This window comes from Leuresthes tenuis, unplaced genomic scaffold (genome assembly GCF_036924035.1).
Source record: "Leuresthes tenuis unplaced genomic scaffold, fLeuTen1.0.hap1 SCAF_15, whole genome shotgun sequence".
NCBI lineage: Eukaryota > Metazoa > Chordata > Actinopteri > Atheriniformes > Atherinopsidae > Leuresthes > Leuresthes tenuis.
In genome coordinates, this window is record NW_027325369.1 from 20642893 (window position 1) to 20662658 (window position 19766).

At 38.4% G+C, this 19766-nt stretch overlaps 2 protein-coding genes across 2 annotated transcripts in view; one reads left to right on the top strand and one right to left on the bottom strand.

Annotated features, from left to right (window-relative positions):
• The window catches only part of tmem234 (transmembrane protein 234), a 109150-nt gene extending 100474 nt beyond the window's left edge, over positions 1-8676 (top strand). Inside the window, exon 6 of the mRNA XM_072365596.1 lies at positions 8666-8676. The gene's annotated coding sequence lies outside the window, so the exon portion shown is untranslated. The remainder of the gene's footprint in view (positions 1-8665) is intronic.
• Positions 1-19209, bottom strand: part of LOC140270451 (brain-enriched guanylate kinase-associated protein) — a 36574-nt gene extending 17365 nt beyond the window's left edge. The window contains exons 1-4 of the mRNA XM_072365593.1: positions 19112-19209; positions 9230-9464; positions 5838-5999; positions 3253-3319 (exon numbers count right to left, since the gene is read on the bottom strand). Coding sequence (XP_072221694.1) covers positions 3253-3319; positions 5838-5999; positions 9230-9300 — 300 coding nt within the window. The 5' untranslated portion in view covers positions 9301-9464; positions 19112-19209. The remainder of the gene's footprint in view (positions 1-3252; positions 3320-5837; positions 6000-9229; positions 9465-19111) is intronic.
• Between the last annotated feature and the right edge of the window lie 557 nt (positions 19210-19766).

Below are 19766 nucleotides of genomic sequence, written 5' to 3' on the forward strand. Positions count from 1 at the left end.
GCCTTGTGAACATACGGTACTGTGCTTCGAGTTCATGCTGAATTATTACAGTTTTAATATTGCAGTGGCATACCAAAATTTATGACTATACTGAAAAAAAGAAATCTTTATTAATTCACATAAGACGCAAATTAAGACACACATTAACCATTCATCATAGCTCTGCTTATTACATTATTAGTAATGACAGATGCCTTGATTGGTAGTTTCTGTGTCTCTGCTGCAGCTGAAAAAGGCTTGAACAGGAAAGGATTTTTTTTCTCCAAAGAGTGGACTCAAAAAGGATGAATTGAGATAAGAAAAGTGAGATTAGAACAACCCTGTAACACCCTTGCCTCTTGACAGTAAGTTGTAGGTGAAGATGTTGAAAATCCTTTGACTCCAGCAATTCATTTCTTTTTTGCCTGTATAGCTGACCATGGGTCTATACTCTGGCTGCTTGCTTTTTAATAACTTTGCACATTTCTCAGTGCTGTGGATCAAACTTACAGTCCATGTCAATCAAGATACTGTTAGTTGTATGGATGGGACTGGCTGTAGAGTCTGTTTATTACAGCATGGATTCATGCTCATCAGTCTGAGGGGAAAATGCTTGGGAAACAGCTCAACCTGATGTGATTGGACAGCAGCTGCTGAGGTGACCAGAATTGCGGTTAGCTGTAATAGTTTTCTAAAAGGGTTGCATGGCAGCAAAGACCAATTACTTTGGACATTGATTGCACGCCCTGTCTTTGATTGTGTAATTGCTCTGAGAGAGATGAGTGGTTCTGCTGCTGAACAGGTGAGTTAAAATCGATTACAGTAGGTTTCTCATTTCTTAGATGAGACAGGGAACAAAGAGTGCAAATGTTATCACTGCTCATAAATTATCTGTTTTACTAAATTATAATTTACATTTAATACAATCACAGTATCTGAGAATCTGAACCGTATCTGTTTAACATTATTATAAGTCTTTCATTCTACCTCTACAGTCGTAAACTTTAGGTTGACATATATTAGTTTTTCTTCAAAGTCCCAAACTTTTGTGTTGGAGTCATGTTTGAGCACGCTGCATTTACACGACGCTTATATGTCCCTTTCCCTCCTTCTAGTATATATCTTTTCTAAAATGAAAAAGCTGCATAACGCGAGGTGCACTTTGCTGTGAAATTGCATTTTTGTACACAATTTTAGATGACTGGCAGCTGGAGCACCTCCCCGACACTCTGTTGAATTAAAGATGAGTAACGGTTATAGAAAATGTCACACAAAAGAATTTGACACCAGACGCAATAGCCATGTAGCATTTTTTCTTGGAACAAAAGTACTTTGGTTACAAACAGAGAAGGATGTCCTTGATTTGATGGATATTTAAGCGTTCACAGACACCACCAACAAATTTCCTGTAACAGTCAGCAAATTTAAATCATGTTAGGTTGCTGCTCTCTCTGGCTTAAGCTATGGTCTGCACTGTTAAGAAATAAAATAATGCATACATTTGTTATCAGACAGACAGCTAATTTTGGTGATATTATAATCATTTGAGTAATGTTTCAATTAGGCTTATATAAAACTATACAGCCAGCTGCTCTACCGCACTTACTGTAATCCATTTGTTTTCTGTTCAGTGATTTTACTTAAATGACTTTTTTCCCGATGTGATTTGTCATAGTTTTCAGACATCATGTTAACATTTGGATTTAGCAGCAGCTACCTCCCTGTCTTTGTACAAGTGCTGTGATCTGAGTTGAAGAGAAGGTGAGCGTCTTTCAAAAGAAAAATGTGAGAAATGGTTTCCTGGGAACTGCTGGACTTCATGTTCTCAACTAAATGACTGCAAGTCAAAAGTCTCTCAGCTCTATTGTATGTGTGTGTGCAAGGATGCGGTTTATAAGTAATCCTCATACATCTTTTGTTGGAGTCCCAGTGAGGACTTTGCAGTGTACAGATGCCACAAGGATTCTGTGCTTCTACCCAACATTAGTACAAACAGGCAATAGTCAGGAAATTTAGTTGTAGAGGCCAAATATATAGTCACACAGTATTGAAACATGTACATGCTGTAGAGACCTGAAGGTCAGAAAAAACAACTTACAACTTACTTTAAATACAATAGATATATGTATATAAAAAAGGTCAGCTGCATGCCAATGTCCTGCACTAAAAGTACAAGAATTTTACATTTTAACATTATATTATAGAATGCAATATGGTTGACATTTGATTATAATTACTGATGCATTAATATGTAACCAGTGTGCTGTTGCTGGAAAGACTTCAATATTTGAAGTGCTCTTTGAGAGGTGGTCTGGAATAAGTTATTGTGTTTTATTAATAGATTCATTTAAGATAAAAAAAAAAGCCTGTTGAAGTAAATGTGTTCTTGTGAAATTTAGTTGATGTAACCTCATCATTTCCAATTATAACCAGATCACGTGTCGCTTTCATGCTCAGAAGATCACGAGAGACGTGAAACCACTTTATTCCCAAGCATTCACGTCAAAATACTTTTTGTGCTATGAAGTGAATCAAACTGATATCCTGGATGACAATAACCTAAGATGTAATAAAAAAGAATTAGAATCTTAAATTGGTATGATTCTGATGTTGTCATGGAAACATTAATAACAGTATAATTTAATTCCAAGACGAGTGTATATCACTGCAATTAAATACATAACGTCTGATGACACCATAATGATATACCACAAATTTCATTTTGCACGTCATCTTCACAGAAAAGCATATGATTTTGTTAATGGCTGTTCTCTATTTGACTTTGTTTTTTATTTTTAAAGCAAGGTTAAAAGCCATGATTTCCTGCTATTTTTTTTTATCAAATTTAGTTAATTTTGCTGTTGTATGTGCATTTCAGGGCATCTGCACCAGGAATTAAATGTGGCTACAACAGGTGCAGAGAGTCTGCATCACCTTGTGTACTTGTGTGACAGGCCATATGCGGTGAGAAATACATGTTATTTTGAGCAGGATGCCTGCAAGTTGCCTGCACTATGGAAAAGAAGTAAGAAGGTTGGTCAGTAAGAAAGTCAGCCAGTAGATGAGTCAGGGATAAATGTAAGAAATGTGTAAGAAAAACCATGTAATTAATTTACAACCTTATAAAACATTTAGGAGGGTATGTCTAGTAATGGATACGACCCTTTCTGAATGATGCATGTGATGTACAACCTACCCCATTTGAAGCTTAAACTGTTTCTCCCTGTATCCTGTGACGAGAGTATGATTTTAAAGAATCTTCCTTTCACCTACCGTCCTGCACATTTTGTCCTCCAAATCCTGGTTGATTCTCTGAAGAGCAGCGTAGCTACTTTGGATCCTAAAGAAAACAGAAACAAAATTGGTCTACATAAAAAAAATGCTAATTTCAATATTCTGCAACTAAAGAGTGTTTTGCTCTTCATAAACCTAAAAAAGCAAAAGATCTACATGAATAACAAAAAAAAAGAGTCAATTTCTGGGTTGATGCATTTACTGTATGGACAATATCAAGGGGGACTTGTTTGATATTTTAAGTTCTCCGAGCGTCACTTCGAGCATCACTATGGATATAAATGCTAAAAAAAACAGCAAAAAGATGGTAAAGATAGTTTAAATCTTTACATGTTCAGGATAATATGTGAGTAAAAATGGCAATAACATTATAGTTGAAAGCTAAAGAAGTTGTTTGTCTATTCAAAATAACAGCTTTCTCTTTTTATCCTCTTCTTCTGTTGTCAGTATTGCTTTAAGGTTTAATTGTAAACTTCCACTGCAACAGAAGACAAGATCAAATAGGACCTTAACTCGCTGTTTCTGTTTTATGGTCTCACCTCTCAGCTCAGCATTATAATTTCACATTAGCTCTAAGGCCTAAGAGTGTTTATAAACCAGCCTTTATGGCTCCATTAACCAGACAGATATGGAAAGTGTGGGCAGTGAAGAACATAAGAAAGAAAAAAGATCATAAAACAAACATCTGAAAGAGATGTGTGAAGCTAAAGAGGGAGCACATTCAGTAACGCGCAGAATAAATAACCAAACTTGCCAACATAAGGGGCAACACTGTGTGCTGTTACAGTTAGTCATCTCAGATAAATGTGATCATGCTGATTTATTTCTGACAGGCAGCACCTCCTTAGATGAATGGCATAGATTTGGCACTGCCAATGACAGGCAGTATAAACTACCTTGTTTATAGCCAACAACATGGAAAGTTGGAAATAAGGCTGCATTTGGGGTCCCAGGGGATTTTCTTTTTCTTCAGTCTGATCTCAACTTTCCATGTTGTTGGCTATAAACAAGATATTTTATTTAAATAGCATGTTTATTTCCAGAACCTTTACGGCCACAGAGAACATTTCTATCTCACCGACTGGGTTGATTGATAGCAGATAATCCCACTGCTGTGATGGTATTTTTATGCCAGTGAATTATAATTTAAGGCTTAAAGGTCACTAAGGTATTTACCATCGGGCTACAGCTTTTCTTCCTTAAATAAGTTTGTGAAAGAAAAACATTATTTTTACCTCAGGAGCATTTTTGGCTTAAGGTTAGAATGAACAGTACAAGCAGTAGACCCATCCTGCATCATTTACGCATGGAATACTAATTCACTGTTTCTTAATGACACGACAGCGGTTGTGCCCCCATTATCAGCTGTTTGGCAGACAGCACGGTTTTACTTTATTTTGTACCTAGTAAAGTTTTTGGAATAAACAACCTTTGTGTATGTGTAAGGGTCCAGTTTTGTCTCATGAAAAATGCATTAATAGCACACCTTATCCTGTACTTTTACCATAACCTAAACCCGTTGGAGAGTTGTTTAAACAGCATATTAAGACGAAAATCTCTCACAAAATGTGTCAGAAATAGTGAGCCATTAATCTATAATGCAATAAGTTGGGTGTAAGGTAAAACATAAAACGTCTCAGAAAAAAAAAAAAAACTAGCATGACTTTCAAAGCGATGTCTTGAAGTAGGTAGTATCCTTTTGAGCCTGCACAATTTTTGTTTCATCTGCAGATGAGGAGAGATTTGTTCCCTGATAAACCAGAAGAAGGACCTTTCTAACATGTGGTAGATTTTTTGAGAGCGTCTATTATAAGTCAAGCTATGATATTTGTCTAAACCTGACGTCTAGGTACTTCAACTTAATCAAACAGCATGTGAAAGTCAAGGTTAAAACCCACTGAAAACTGTAGTTTTAAACAAAATACAACGTAGAAAGTACTGGGTCAAGCTTGTTTCTCTCAACTTTCAACCAGCCCTTAAAAACTTTGTCTCACCATTTAATAAAACCTAAGAAATTGCCTTTATTTCTGCTTGTAGTCTGAGCTGAACCTGAAAAAGCCAGTCAAGCAATCAAATTTTTTTTAAAAAGCTGCAGCTCTACCACAGAGAATAAATACTGGACAACAGCAAATTCCTGGATATAACTTGCATGTAGAAACTATATCTGTGGTCAAGCTGTGTTCACTGAAAAAAATGTAAAACACTGCCCTCTGATAGAAGTACATGAAATAACTGTGACATCTTAAATACAAGTACACTACATATAAATACAAACAATACATAATAAGTCAGTTAGCAGTGAAGATGGTTGATTGGTTGTAGCAAAACATAATGATTTTGACACATCAACCCCAATTGAACAACAGCATAATTCATTTTAGTGGTCATGTGAATGAAGTGCATATACAGACTGGTCACCATCTCTTTTTGTAACAATGCATATTACATCACATGCCTTAACTATTTAATGCTTTGTGTTCATTGTACGTAGTTATTTATGACCAAGACTGACATGTATAAAAAAAAAGGACATCCCACAGACTCATGCACATGGGCACACACACCTTCGTAGCTTCTCAGTGAACTTCTCCAATTCCTCCTGAGCCCGGCGCAGCTCTGTCTCGAGGTATTGCCGAGTTGAGTCAAACTCTGTTTCCACCATCTCTAGTTTGTGGGTAGTGTATGACAGGCGCTTTCGGAGGTCATCCTTGTGGTCGTGGAAAGAGCTGAACAGATGGTAGAGAGATTTTTGACAACAGACTGTCAGATTCACAGAGGCAAGCAGAGGGAAAACAAAGACAAAGTCAAACAGAAAAGGCAGAGTGAAAAGTAACGTGTGCAAGTGTTTTAGTGAGAATGAGGGGAAAGGATGAAGTGTAGCTGGAGAGTAATTCAGTTTGGACAGAGACAAGTCCCAGGTGAAAGCAGGGAGGCCGATGGGGAGGAGGAGATGGATGGAAGTGGAATACTAATAATTTCCCATTCAAGGGGAGGAAGCCGAGCTGGGAACGGATTTCCCACTGGGGTAATGATGAATTTCATTGCACAATACCCCAATCAAAACTCTAAAAGATTAGGAATGGATTTTGCCCCAGACACAGACCATGGGGGATTCATAGAAGAAGGGGTAGAAAAGTAGAATGAAGTTTGGCTTTGTGTGTGAGTCATCTTTGAAAAAAGGTCAAAGAGACCTAAAGAGCTAATAAAGAGCTTAAAAGAGAGTGAGAGGCCGGCAGAATAGCACCACTTCAACACCACGACTATCAACAACAACATGTCAGACAGGATGCAATCTTTTAGTTGCATGTTTGATGCAGGTTTACGCTGGGGGATGAAAACACACTGACGGGGATGACTGACGGAATGGATGTGGTAATGAAAGGCTAGACATTGAGAGCAGACGCAGTGAGCGCTCATGGGGATTTTGATTTTTTTTTTTTTTTACCAGACTGATGGATTCTTGGCTCACTGAGAGATTTGATGGCTCAGCACAGCCAAGCAACAGGAAAGTGAGTGCACCTTCCAACCTCAGCCCAAAGCCCCAATTCCAAATCTGGTAATAGAGAAAGAGAAAACAGCGTCCACAGAAAGACCAATCGGTTGGGCTTCGTAAATAGATGAGTGAGACAATGGGCAATCTTTCATATTTAGGTACCTGGTTGAAGATCTAGACTAAAACAGCCTATCATCAAGCAGGAACAGGTCAAATATATCATTGAATGCCAAATGTGGAACCAAGGATGCATGGAAGTACCTGTCAGTAAAATGTATTTACACAATACAAATTCTTGTATTTATATTACTATATGTTTACAAGCTGTGTGTTGAATATTAACGAGTGAGAATTACAGACGTCGACAGACATAATTTCAGGACTTTGGTTGGGTCTTTTCTGGCTGTTTCTCCTGTTTCCAGTCTTTATTGAGCACTGTACGGAATCGACAGTCATATAGGGAGTATCAGTCTACTCATCTGACCCTCTTCAATCAAATCAACATATGTGTGAATTTATCAAGGCTCAAGTAAACATTGATCCAAATATTTTCATTACAATCTTCCTTGTTAACTTCATAGGAAGTGTGAAGTTTCCATTGCCCAGTGAAGGAGTGAGTACCGCTGTATAAAAAATCTCGATCGCCTTCGTCACATTAAAGCAGTGCTTAGTATTCCAGTGCTTGATCGCATAAAATTGTGTGGTCAGGGGCTGTAAAAGAACCACAAAATCAATGATTGTGATAATTATGTATCTACAGCAGTTACAAAGCCCCAGTGTATTAAAACCAGTTGTTCAGCCGTTCATCCTGCACACTGATACATATGGGTGCCCTTTTCTAACACGACAATTCCCATTCACGAGCTTCTTATTTGGGTTGCTACATATCATGGGGTAACTGGCAGTACAGCATCCAAACCCGTCATGGTCCAGCCCTGGTTGCCTGTGGATTTGTGTGCTTTCCCTCATCTGAGTCTAGGTTGGGATGGGCAGGCTGTGGATCCTCCTCCTGGGGTAGACTTTGGGTTCTGGCTCTCCAGCTGTCGTTCCTGTTGCTTGTCACCCTCATTACTGAGCAACTCTTAAGGACGAGCTTGTGCACCTAATCTCCGTCAGATTGTCTGCTCCGATGGTGTGGCATTCGGGCCACTTCATGAATCCACGGGAGAAAGTTTCATCATGAGTTAATATTCGCTTTTCTATTTCTTCCAGTGCTCCCTAGTTGTTTGCGAAGTTGTTCCCTCACCTTTGCTTCGTACTTGTCTCCTTTGACCAAGCCAGCTCCAGTTAAGATCTCCTTGTTGACAACTTACCTCCTCAACTCACCTGCTTGCCCTTTGCCCTCCTCCTATGACTCCAACACCCACCGACAACTATCACTGGCTCCTCTTGAACCTCTCTCATCAACCATTCCAAGTAAGCCACATAACTTTACATAAACCATACTTCTGGACCGAGATCTTGGATATTCTTTGGATAGACCTACCCCGAATAACATACCTCTCTCTCCAGAGAGACTCAGGCCCCAGTGACTGGACAAAGTCTTTGTTCCCCTGGACAGACCATTTGTAACAATTGTGTTCATGATATAATGCTCTGGCACACGCCAGTAGCTACATTCTGGGAAAAATTAATGTACTGAGACATTTCAATTGTTCATACACTGCAGAAATTGAAATGTAAAAACTTCAATTTGTACACAGGATATGTGGTTATGTTCTCTAATCACTTAACAGGCGGAAATGATGACTGTATGCATCATCCCAGATTCATGTCGTTACACAGAGGACAACCCCATCATGTTCAGCTCCATCACTCTTGTAAAGGGCTTGGAATAACTGCAACCTCCATCTAACAGATGACCACATTGGTTTTCGCCTGTCACTGTTTCAATAACAGAAAGAAGACCTATTAGATTAGATAGATAGATAGATAGATAGAGAGAGAGAGAGAGAGAGAGAAAGAGAGAGAGAGAGAGAGAGAAGGCTCTGTGTTCATGTATCCAACAGGCTGAGGCTAGCAGGTTACCTACAACTGGCACGTTGCAACAAGACAAAACCTTACCATCCCCCATTGTTTAACAGCTGCAACTGGTAAAGAGTTAAAGAGCCAAGGAGTTATTGTATGTACGTGTGAAAATTGCTTTAGACTGTTATCACAAAACAATACCAGGTTATCTAAGTCTCATCATACAGCCACTGTTTTTGTTTTGGAGTATTCAGTTTTTTGTTGGCATCCACATGTATAAGATGTGGAGCAGTGCTCACTTGAATGCAGATGCCAGCTGACACATAAAGATATGAAGATGAATCATGTGAATACATAGATATAACATTATGTATTTAATTGCTTTTCAATGGTCATGACCTCCCAATGAGAATCCAATTCCATGTGCTAAAATGAAAAAAAAATGCATTCACCACTAATGAGGATGATGTTTACAGTTTAAAACACTCATCTTACCTTCTTTTCTGATGTTTGCAACCATTTCTCTGGGTTTTCAGGGCTGTTTTGCCAATATATATCTTTTTCATATTTTTCTCTGTGCCTTGGCTCACATGTGTGTATAGCTGTTGCTTCTGCTGCTGCTGATCGACTGAATGTCGAAGCCCAAGTTTGAACTATAACCACAAACCAACAGGCAGCGCTTTAAGTCTTGCCTGGGGAGGCAGATAGTTGCTGGCTATCTGTGATGACCCTGGCAAGAGAGCAGAGAAAAAATTGTTTTGAAGTCCCACAGATTTATGAGCACATTTCATTTTGTAGACACCGGGGAAACACTGTATTTGTCTGGGTTCAGAAAATGAACATGTTCAGTATGAGGGAGCAGAGCTGGGGATCAATTAGAATTTCAGTAAACAAACTAATATAGAATTCAAAAGAGTGAATTAATGCATCTCAAGTAGAACTTTGTACTCTATGTAAAAATGAACACATATTTTTTTGTCCATAGTTCTACAATTCATAATAGCAGCATTACATATATTTCTAAAATAAAACTAATAGTTTAACAAACGAAATCTATCACGCTGCATATAGAGATGACTGTTATCACTACAGCCTTTTAATTAATTGTTTATGGCTTTATCTTGCTGGGAGCAATTTAATGCAGCAGGCACAAAGTGCAGGGCTCTATGGAACAAAGTAATTGACCAGCTGACCGCAGAGGTTTTTTCCTCAATAAATCAGTGTTATGATTAATGTGTGTGCGTTTCCATTTCTTCTGTGGTGCTGGAGCTTGAACTGTGGTCTCTGGCATTGTGAGAACTTAATAACCTGTCACTTGCAGAAGAAATGCCAGAATAAACCTTTCAAGGTGTGAATGTGTCTCTTTATATGACCACATGTGTTGAGTTGTGTGATCAGTGCATGTGGGAATGATGCAATGTAACTAAGTAAGAAAATATAATTGAAAAAAGTCCTGTTCAAAAAGAAATGTTTGATGGAAGAGACAATAATGAGACAGCGAAGTGGCTACATGGGGCTATGTTACAATGAAAGAATAATCTGATCTTACAATACATTTTCCAAACCATACTGACACTCATAGCACTAGCCTGTCTCTTTATTTCATGCCATTGACAAGGTTCAAATTAAGCCTCTGTCTTTCAGAAGTACAGCAAATGTACGTATATTTACATTTTGCATTGTCCAAGTCAATGGTATCCCAGTAAAAGGTGTCAGAAAAGTATCTGTTTTTTTCTTACAGGCTCAGCTGGTTATTGCAATTAATTATTAACAATAATAACAAAACAAAACAATCGTGTTGATAACAAAACAATATGCAGCATTATACACACAAATTAAGGGAATTTGCACAAAAGATCACATCATAATTCTTTGTTAGCAGCATATGAATTTAATTTACAATGAAGAAGACCCCCACCCACTCATAAATGGTCATCATTCAGCTCTTTTCCATAAAAATAGGTTCATGCATAGTTTTGCCAGTGGAGTTTCAGTAATTAAAATGTAAACATAATACAGTGTCGATTTAATAAGATATTATCAACATTTAACTTGTTAAAATGTTGATCCACAATGGATTTTTTTAAACTAAAATTTTATCTTCCCAAAATTCTGGAGAACGTTACTCAGCAAGAAATTATGGTTACAATCGCAACATGAATTATACCAAGTTCAGGCTTTAAAACAGAAGTTGATAAACCAATGGATGATGTCATAGTGGCTTTGTCCATCTTTTATTTACATTTTATGGTATAGAGCCATCTAGGGTGTTCTTAAGAGCCCAGTAGGTCTAAATGCATAAATAGAAAGAGTTTCTAGGAGCATACTTTTTTAATCTTTGTCACCAAGAGGCAAGTTGGCAATTCAGCCACAATATGGATTGAATCTTTTGTTGCCTGCTGTCACTTCTAACACCACTGGTACTTATTGTTTTTAATCATCCCATAGCGCTGGTTCAGGAAACAATGTCACTTTCTTGAAACACATGTAAATTGGCTGCTATGGCCATTTTCTTATCTGCAAGTCACAGAAGGAGAGAGGACGTAAGACAACAGGAAGTGTTTCAGAATTTGTAAGGAAATGTGGCTTCACAGAAATTTCCTCATGCGCACACACACACACACACCTTCCCTGCTGTGTATATGGAGTACTGTACCCACTCTGTATAATTACACCTCCCCCTAGGGGATAAACAGCAGATCATGATGCCTCAGGTGTTGTTAGGTAAACATTATCCATGTGAAGTAACAAATTTAAATCCTCACAGAATTTAGACAGGCTTACTGTTTATGCATTGCTTGAGAATCACACAAAAGCAAGACGTGAAAATTAAGCACACTGCCCCCTCTTCAGTGTCTCACAAGTTTCAAGAAGAGTCTGTAGTGAGAATGGCACTAAGAAAAACTAAAATGCTTTTATCCAAACACTGCAGCTTGCCATTATCATCGGACAATACCCACAATGGGGTCAATATGAAATGGTGAAAGGCTGCAGGCTATAACTTAGTCCAAGAACATCTGCCACTCTGCCTGTACAGTTTCTCTCTTTTGCAAGAATGACTTCTGTAGCAGTTTAATTCAGAAAAAAGAATGTAATCCAAAACCAAGTAAAGGTCAGTAGCTGCCAACATCTATCTTGCATGTACAATGGGGAGCCCTTATGGAGTCTGATTTACTAGTAATGAGTCACAGTAGGTGAGCAAGGAAGAGCTATTACCTGCCACATATACTATTCACAGCGACCAAATAAGGCTATTAAACTTTAATGGCCACAGTGCCATCGCTCTGCTATTAGGTGAGCAAAACACAGAGACACAAATCTATTGTTAACAGTGTAATGCCACATTACAGCTTAGAAGATGACTGTGGTGTTAATTTAGTTGTTTTTGACAATCTGGTTAAGATGAAATGAGTTCTGAGAAGTGGATGAACACTTTAGCCAGATTTGAAAAGTCTTTCCATGAAACTATGAGGATGTAGGAAAACAGCTTTGTCAGTGTCTTTCAGTAGATCAGCTGATCAATCACAAATGACGCCAAAACAGCTGCAGAAATTATTCATTTGACAGTCCGCTGCTCTAACACCAATGTGGTGCCCACCCTGGGTATGAAGTTAAATCTTTCTGTCCTGCGCTTCACTGTTGCTTCACTGTTGGTCTTTTAAAATTGAATCTAAGTCTCATTCTTTTGCCAATCCAAGTGGCTTGTGTGTCTAAACACTGAAGACGCATAGCTTAGCTTTTTCAACAGAGAACACCAAGTAGACATTGTAAAACTTAGCCCTTAAATGATGTATTAAGGGTTTTATGAACATTTTTTGACAGGGCATGTGCATTCACAAAAAAGCCTGTCCTCATTATACATGAGACTGGAAGAAACACCTTATTACCAAAACCATGCTTTCAGATGCATTTAAACATGCCAGCTGATCAAAATCATATGAAATCTGTGAAAACCGGACTAACGCAACCAGATGCTGTTGGGGTCAAATCATTTCATACTGCATATATATGCTCAGCTCGTTTCAAATGGGCTTGGGTGTTCAACAGTTTCCATGTCTTATAGATGGACCATATGTTAATACGAGGTCATTTAAAGCATTCCCACTCTGTCGCTCTGCTCTAACAAAATCTCAATTTTATAATCAGTGGACCATCTGAAACTGAAAAAAAAAATCACAGTTGGTGAGTCACGTCATTTAATCTTTGCCACGTCAGACTCATTTTGCCAAGTTGTTTCTGTTCCATCTATAATGTGCATCAAAGTCCACTTTGAAACAGCCTAAAAATGCATTCAGTGAGCCCATTAACTTTCCTGTGCTTTAGTTAAAGTCTGTTGCAGTTTGTATTAACATGTTGTTATTCACATCTTCTAAAAATGAATGAAAACCTAGCTGTTGATGTAACCGACAATTTTGTGAGACCGTGTTGCCTTTACCTTTCCACATATTTCTAGACTGCAGAAAATAACTCACTAAATGGTGATGATGGTCAAAGAGATCTCAGTAAAATTTATGTAATAAGAACTGCCCTTCAAAATGACTTAAAAAAATAGGTATAATCAAAACAAGCTAATGGCAATATGTAACCACACATGAGCAAATGTGCTAGAACTAAATTCAAGTTATTTTTTTCCACATTTTTTCCCCTAGGTGTTTTATTCTAGAGTGGTTCAAACTTCACTTGAGAGGCACAACTTGCGCATTTCCTCTGATGCAAGACTCCACAAACACAGCAGTCTCTTGTGTATACTCCACTGTGGATTAACCCAGAGGAATGAAGCTGACAAGTCAACATATTTCATTACCTGAGGACAAAGAAAGAAACTGATGTAACTCGAACATATCAAAAGACACACAACTGTAAGTAGGTAGGTAACTCATTGGTTTTGAAACTAATCAACTAAATACTATAAGTACACCATAATATTCAAATATATCAGCAGTTTAATGTAAGTCACGAAAATCCAAAAGATTGAATTAGATTTAGGAAAATAAGGCTTTGCTGCTTTGATTGGAGAACAATTTTATAACAGTCAAAACTAAACCTGATCAAGCAACTGCAGGTGAAAAAAAAAGAAAGCAGTTCAGGGTCACTGCGCTAATCTGTTTGAAATCATTGCAGGGCTTTGTAGCAGTTATGCTTCTGGGTATGAATTGAAAGACAGTCCTCCAGTTCCTTTTATTTATCTAAAGTCCTTCATATCAGTCACGACATTGAAGTTTTATCCATGCAAGCAGAAGTTTGTGAACGTGTGGCAAACATAGAGGAAGCAAGCATCTGATCAGTTTTGACAGTGCTGAAAGTTGATTTCACTCCTTTCCTGAGCAGGTCAGATCACATTAGGGGGCCGCAGCTGGAGTCACAGCAGGGTATGTTGGCCACGTCACACTGTGGTATGTCTGTGCTGCACCGTTCATGCTTGTGTGGATTTTTGCTAAAAACTTTTGCAATGACAGAAGATAGTTTATGGATTCAAAATATCCAGTTTTGTGTCTTTAGTTGAACTTTCCCTAAATATGCATGCATATGTGCAAGAAAATGTACATGATCTCACAAAACCAGAAGCCTTTCCATGGGAGATAGCAAAAATGTTTGCTTACATACAGTAATGCAACCTCAAAAACGAGGAGTAAACTTTAACTCGCTTCTGCCAAGCGTCACTCTCTATGGTCTAATCCGATCTAAATAGTCTTTGTATTGCTGCATTGTATTATTATATATGCTTGCATTGGCTAGATCACCATCTGTCACGGAGCAGTGGATTTTGGTTGAATGTTAGCTTTAAGACAAGTGTCTGTAGTCTGGAAGACTAAATTGTTCAGTAAACAGGGATTAGAGTTGTATACTGCTAGGATTCTTAAAGGGTTGAAGTTGACAAAATGTCCTTGTAAAGTGAAGCTAAATTTGACAGCAGCTGCACCACACTAAAAAGCTCACAAGAATTGACGATAACCAAAGTTAATGGAGATTTTGCTGCAGATAAGCTTGATATTCACAGTGATCTGATTTAGTTGATAACAACCTGTAAAATCAAAATGTAGTTTATAACACAGTTACTGTGTTGCATAGCATCAAATTGAAGGTTAGCTGAATTCATACAGTTTTAATGCATACAATTTCCATGGATGAATGGATGGAAATTCTTTTTTATGCGAGACCCATGTGGCTTATAGCAATGTTCATTGGCTGAAAAGGAGCCAAGATGATTCTCACCTAATTTAACCTGAACTGACAGAACAGTTCAGGTTAAATTACTTGGATGTCTTTAACTTCACTCATTTTGTATTAATGTGCTGCATTAATGTATAACATTGTGTAATGAAACGACTCCTTTCAATATTGTGTAAGCTTCTTCATAGGTAAAAGATTAAAAAGTTCAGCAATATCAACAAATTAAAAAAAAAAAAGAAAAGGAAAGGAAACGCAAAAAAAGGTCATGACATAAATCCATGGCAACAGTAATCGAATTAAGATCCATCAGGTCAAATGAAGTTCAAGTCGGCTGTAATTCCACTGATGTTTGTTCTCATCAAAAAATAAATAATAAAAATCTCTCGGCTGAGGCTCTTCAGAATTTTACTTTTGTTTTTGCTGGAATGGTCTGCCAGTACAAACAAAGGTAGATTAAAAATGGATGTTGGAATAGTGTACTATTACTTTAGTTGCAAAATAAGACTTAAATTTGTGAAATGGCCTCCTTAAAAATGAACACTGCAGACCCATGTCCACTCTGGTATTTTTGTATTGTCTACAAATCAACTGAATATGCTTCCACTATAGTTATACATATCTGGGTAAGACATGAAGGCTTACAGAATCTGATTTCATGCTATTACAGTCATAATCGTAACATGTCACTGACATTTTAGCAATGAAGGAAAACGCACCAACTTGCTTCTCGAATTGGCTTGCGTTAGCTTCTCCTATAAATTGGTGAACAGCTCCATCCAGCAAGCGGTCAGGTTGCTGGTGCTGGTTCGTCCAAAAAGTCGGGACATACAGGCTGTCTGACTTTGTCTTTCTGAGGCTAAAGTCAACACTTTACAGATTCAAAATTAGACATCAACTCTGTGGCTAATTTTGCTTGTGATATGTAACACATAAAAGCCATCAAATCATCCATCCATTTTCTATATCCGCTTATTCCAATTCAGGGTTGCGGGGGGTTGCCCATCACAGGGCTCATCAAATTAAGTACTTTCCAAAATTCTGTAAAGGTCACCGTTAAATTTCCAATGAAAATATTACAACTTGGAGATTAAGTCAGTATTGATGAGTGAAAACATGGTATCCATGAAAATGTCAAGTTTAGTGTGTTTTGAGTTAATTTTCATTCATTTGTTATTCAAACTTATCAAAATAATACATTGCCTCTTCCACAGACATTAAAAGTAACCCAGTCTTTACCTGAATTCAGAGATCGTAAAATTCATGTCATTTCTGAATCTAGTTGCACCGTCCTGTAGAGCACAGCAGTCGTCAAGAACAGCACTGCAGAGCTCAAAGTTTGCATTTTCAAAAAAATCCTACTGTGTCTTTCGCATCTAATTATTTCCTCTTTATCATCACAGCCCAGCCATAGATCTTAAAATCCACTATGCACTACACTGAAGGAGGCGACCTGGGTTTCATGCAATTACGCGCATGTAAGCTGAACATACAGCAGCATGCACGACCCTCCAGGGTGCAATGAAGTATTTATTGAGGTGTAATGGGTACAATATGCGTACAGATTGTTCAACATGTAGTCAGTTAGAGTGCTGGATGTTTGACAAAAGGCCTCTTGCCTGGCAAAACTGGATTTTTTTTAGCGGGATGACAAATGACAGAGGCTGTATCAACAAATTATTGTTCATAAAATGGGAGCGCCTTTTTTATCCAAGCCTCTGTACAAGAGAGATTAGGGACTGGAGCTAATGCATTAATAACAACAACAACAATTTGTTGAGTGGGCACAGTTAGGCAGGTTAAAACCTCTGAGTTGAAGAGTTTTATCTTCTGTATTTTCTCTGTGACATTAAAATGCCACACATTGTCGTGCTCTGAAATACAGTATATAGACTGTTGTTAAAGGAGACTTGAGGTCTGCTGCATATGTGAGCTTCAGAGGCTTATGTTGCCCATCTGACCCTGTCCTGTTGGCTTTGACAGAGCCGTATGAATGTCAGTGGCTGACAGGCGTATCTCCAATGGTCTAGAGACCGATGAGGGTGGTGAGGTAAGAAGTCAAAGAGAGAAGGAACCATAAGACTTAGACATGTGATTCAAAGGGGTCTAAATCAGATAATTCAGGCACATATTTACATTCAGAGGGAACCAGTTCCCTTGAGAATTCTCCATGACAGATCTCTCAACCAGTACTTCCATATGCTACAGTAGTCCGCCTCACAAACGGCACCTGCGTGAATCCCCAATCTTGGAAATAATTAGGCAGAAAAATGAGAGAGCGCGGAGGTGGTAAACTGCCCGAGGGTAACCTGAAGGGAGACTTCGTATAGCACCTGCTTCTGGCAGCCATGTGCCTTGCTTAAGGAAAGATGTGAGAAGAACAAACAAAGCCTCTTCGGGCATTTTCCTCAAAGGCTGATTGAAACAGAGCGGACTAGTGATGTCTCTAAGGGTTTGGTTGCTTTGGCAAAGTGGATCATATTTGGATGACACATTGTTGGAGACCCAATTTAAAAAAAAATGCTTTGGCTGTTTGTAGGATTTCAATCACCTTTGTGTCCTTGGTTCATCCCAAACTAATCTCAGCTGCTATGGCTGTGATTTCATGTGACCATGCTCACACAAAGACACCTTCACTATCCTTGGACACTGAATTGTTTGAAAAATCAAAATGGTACATCAAGAAAGTTGATGCCATTTGTGGAAAAAGTAAGAAAGGACTACCAGGGCTTTAACCTTTTCATCTGTCAGTAGGCTGTTATTTTTTGTTTTGTTTTTATGCTTAAATGTAGGTGGACAGTGTGCCTTTTTAAGTACATTTCACTATTTCAGCCTTCAATTTTACTTTGACAGCGACGACTATATGGTAGTCGGTCAGCATGTTCCCTGTCTGACTGGAGCGAGTGAGCAGGCGCTGTAAATCAACTATTAAAAGTTGTATTAATAATCTAAAAATTGAGGGAAGAACAGCTGTCATCTATGCACAAAGCTTTGAAGCGGCAAATTGCTACAAGTTATAAAACTTGAAACTTAATACATAGTTTCAATCATCCACTGTTATCAAAAAGTCAGTCTCATGAAAACAGACTTTTATTCGGCTAATATGCTCATTCTGTCATGTTCTGTTCATATTTTTCACGCTGCAAGTGTTTGGAAGGTTTTGTCAGTACATGAAGATCTCAGTTTCACTGGCACTGATTTAACTAAGCTTACTAGTAACAAACAAAACAGCCTTTAGAGATTATAGATTCATAAAACCGAGTTATATTTTGTGTTGAATTATTACTTTATTTAATTTTTTTTACAAAGGGTGTTAAATAAATCTAAAGTATGAAAGATGAATTCCATGTACAATACAGTGGGAGGGCTCAATAATAATGCATTGGTAACAAGGTGTCATGACACAAAGTGCCAAAAGGGTTAACAAACATTGTGTTTCTAATATTTTTTCCCCCACCTGTGTAATTAAAGCTCAGTTCAAAACTCACTTCAAAGACCTGAAGTTTCCCTCTGGACAGCACCTCATCCAAGGTGCTGTTTGCTTTAATTATGCAACAGAAATAGGGTATGATCTCCAAAAAAAACATTTCCTCTCTTGTGCAAGGTTGTAGGCAATTAATTAACTACAACTCCCAATTCTCCTCTTTCGCTCTGTCTCTTTCCCATAATCTATGCAAGGTGAGGAGTTTGTTTAATAGGAGCAACTTTTTTTCTTAGGATGCACTTGTTTAGCTGTAATTGGCTCTCTGTGGTATTATCGTGTCCCTGAATATTAGAGATTAAATGAGGGTTATGAAAACATTTGGCACCTCATCATTTTCACACCAAGAAAATCCAACTGACAGCTGACCTGACTGAGCAAAATGAATAAATGAATAAATAAATATCAATTCCAGATTTACTTTAACTGAAACAAATTGTCTTGAGTATCCTCACAGCTTTTGCTGCAGTGAGTTACAACCTGAAACGCTTCAGTTTACAACATGCTCCTTCCTGTTCTGTGGTCATACTATACTGTTGAATGCTTAGCAAGCCACCCAATCATTTTTGTTAAAGGACTCTATGACTATGCAACACATGGCACAACAGCATGAGAACAGCACTCCAAACAATGATTATTTTCACAAGTGTGGCAAAACCAACTACACTCACTCATCTCTGAGCAGCTAACAAATCCCAGGCATGCACTTCTCCGCTTTCTTGCCTTACCGTTTATATGCTTTTCGCCTCATTTTCAGCAGATAAGATCACTGTATTCATGTGCCTGTGCGTCCCCCCAGAGCAGCATGCATTTAGAAAACGACTCCTCAAATTCTGACTGGAGACTGGCTGGTAGGCAAAGAGAGGCAGGTCTGGGGGGTGGGGGGGTGTACAGAGAGAGAAAATGAGAGAGGGTGCAGCGAATTGAATGGAGCAGGAGGAAGTGTATGGGAAGAGGAGGGGTCACGGTAGTGATGGAGAGAAGAAGAGGGAGGAGAGGTGTGGTGGAGGTGTCACTGCCAAGAGAAAAGGAGGTAATGTGAAAGTGGCCAACCTCATGTCATGTCGCATCTCTCCATCAGATTCCTGATAGGAAGAAAAGAAAAGAGGGTGAAATGATGAGATATATTTATCAAGCAGATAAATCTAAAGCCGCCACTGCATGCTGTGGAGTACTTCCAATCGGGTGTTTAACGAGCTCTCTGAGTGGCTATGTCTCAGCAAACAAATACATCTATTATTTTCCTGTCTCCGCTATGTCAGTAGTGAGAGCATTACGTAAAAGAGGGAGGAGCAGAGCAAGAAATGACAGATTAACGGTGGAAAAGAAAAATGCTGTGTGCTGCAGGAATGGAGAGAAAGTGCCTGAGGGTGAGAGGCAGGC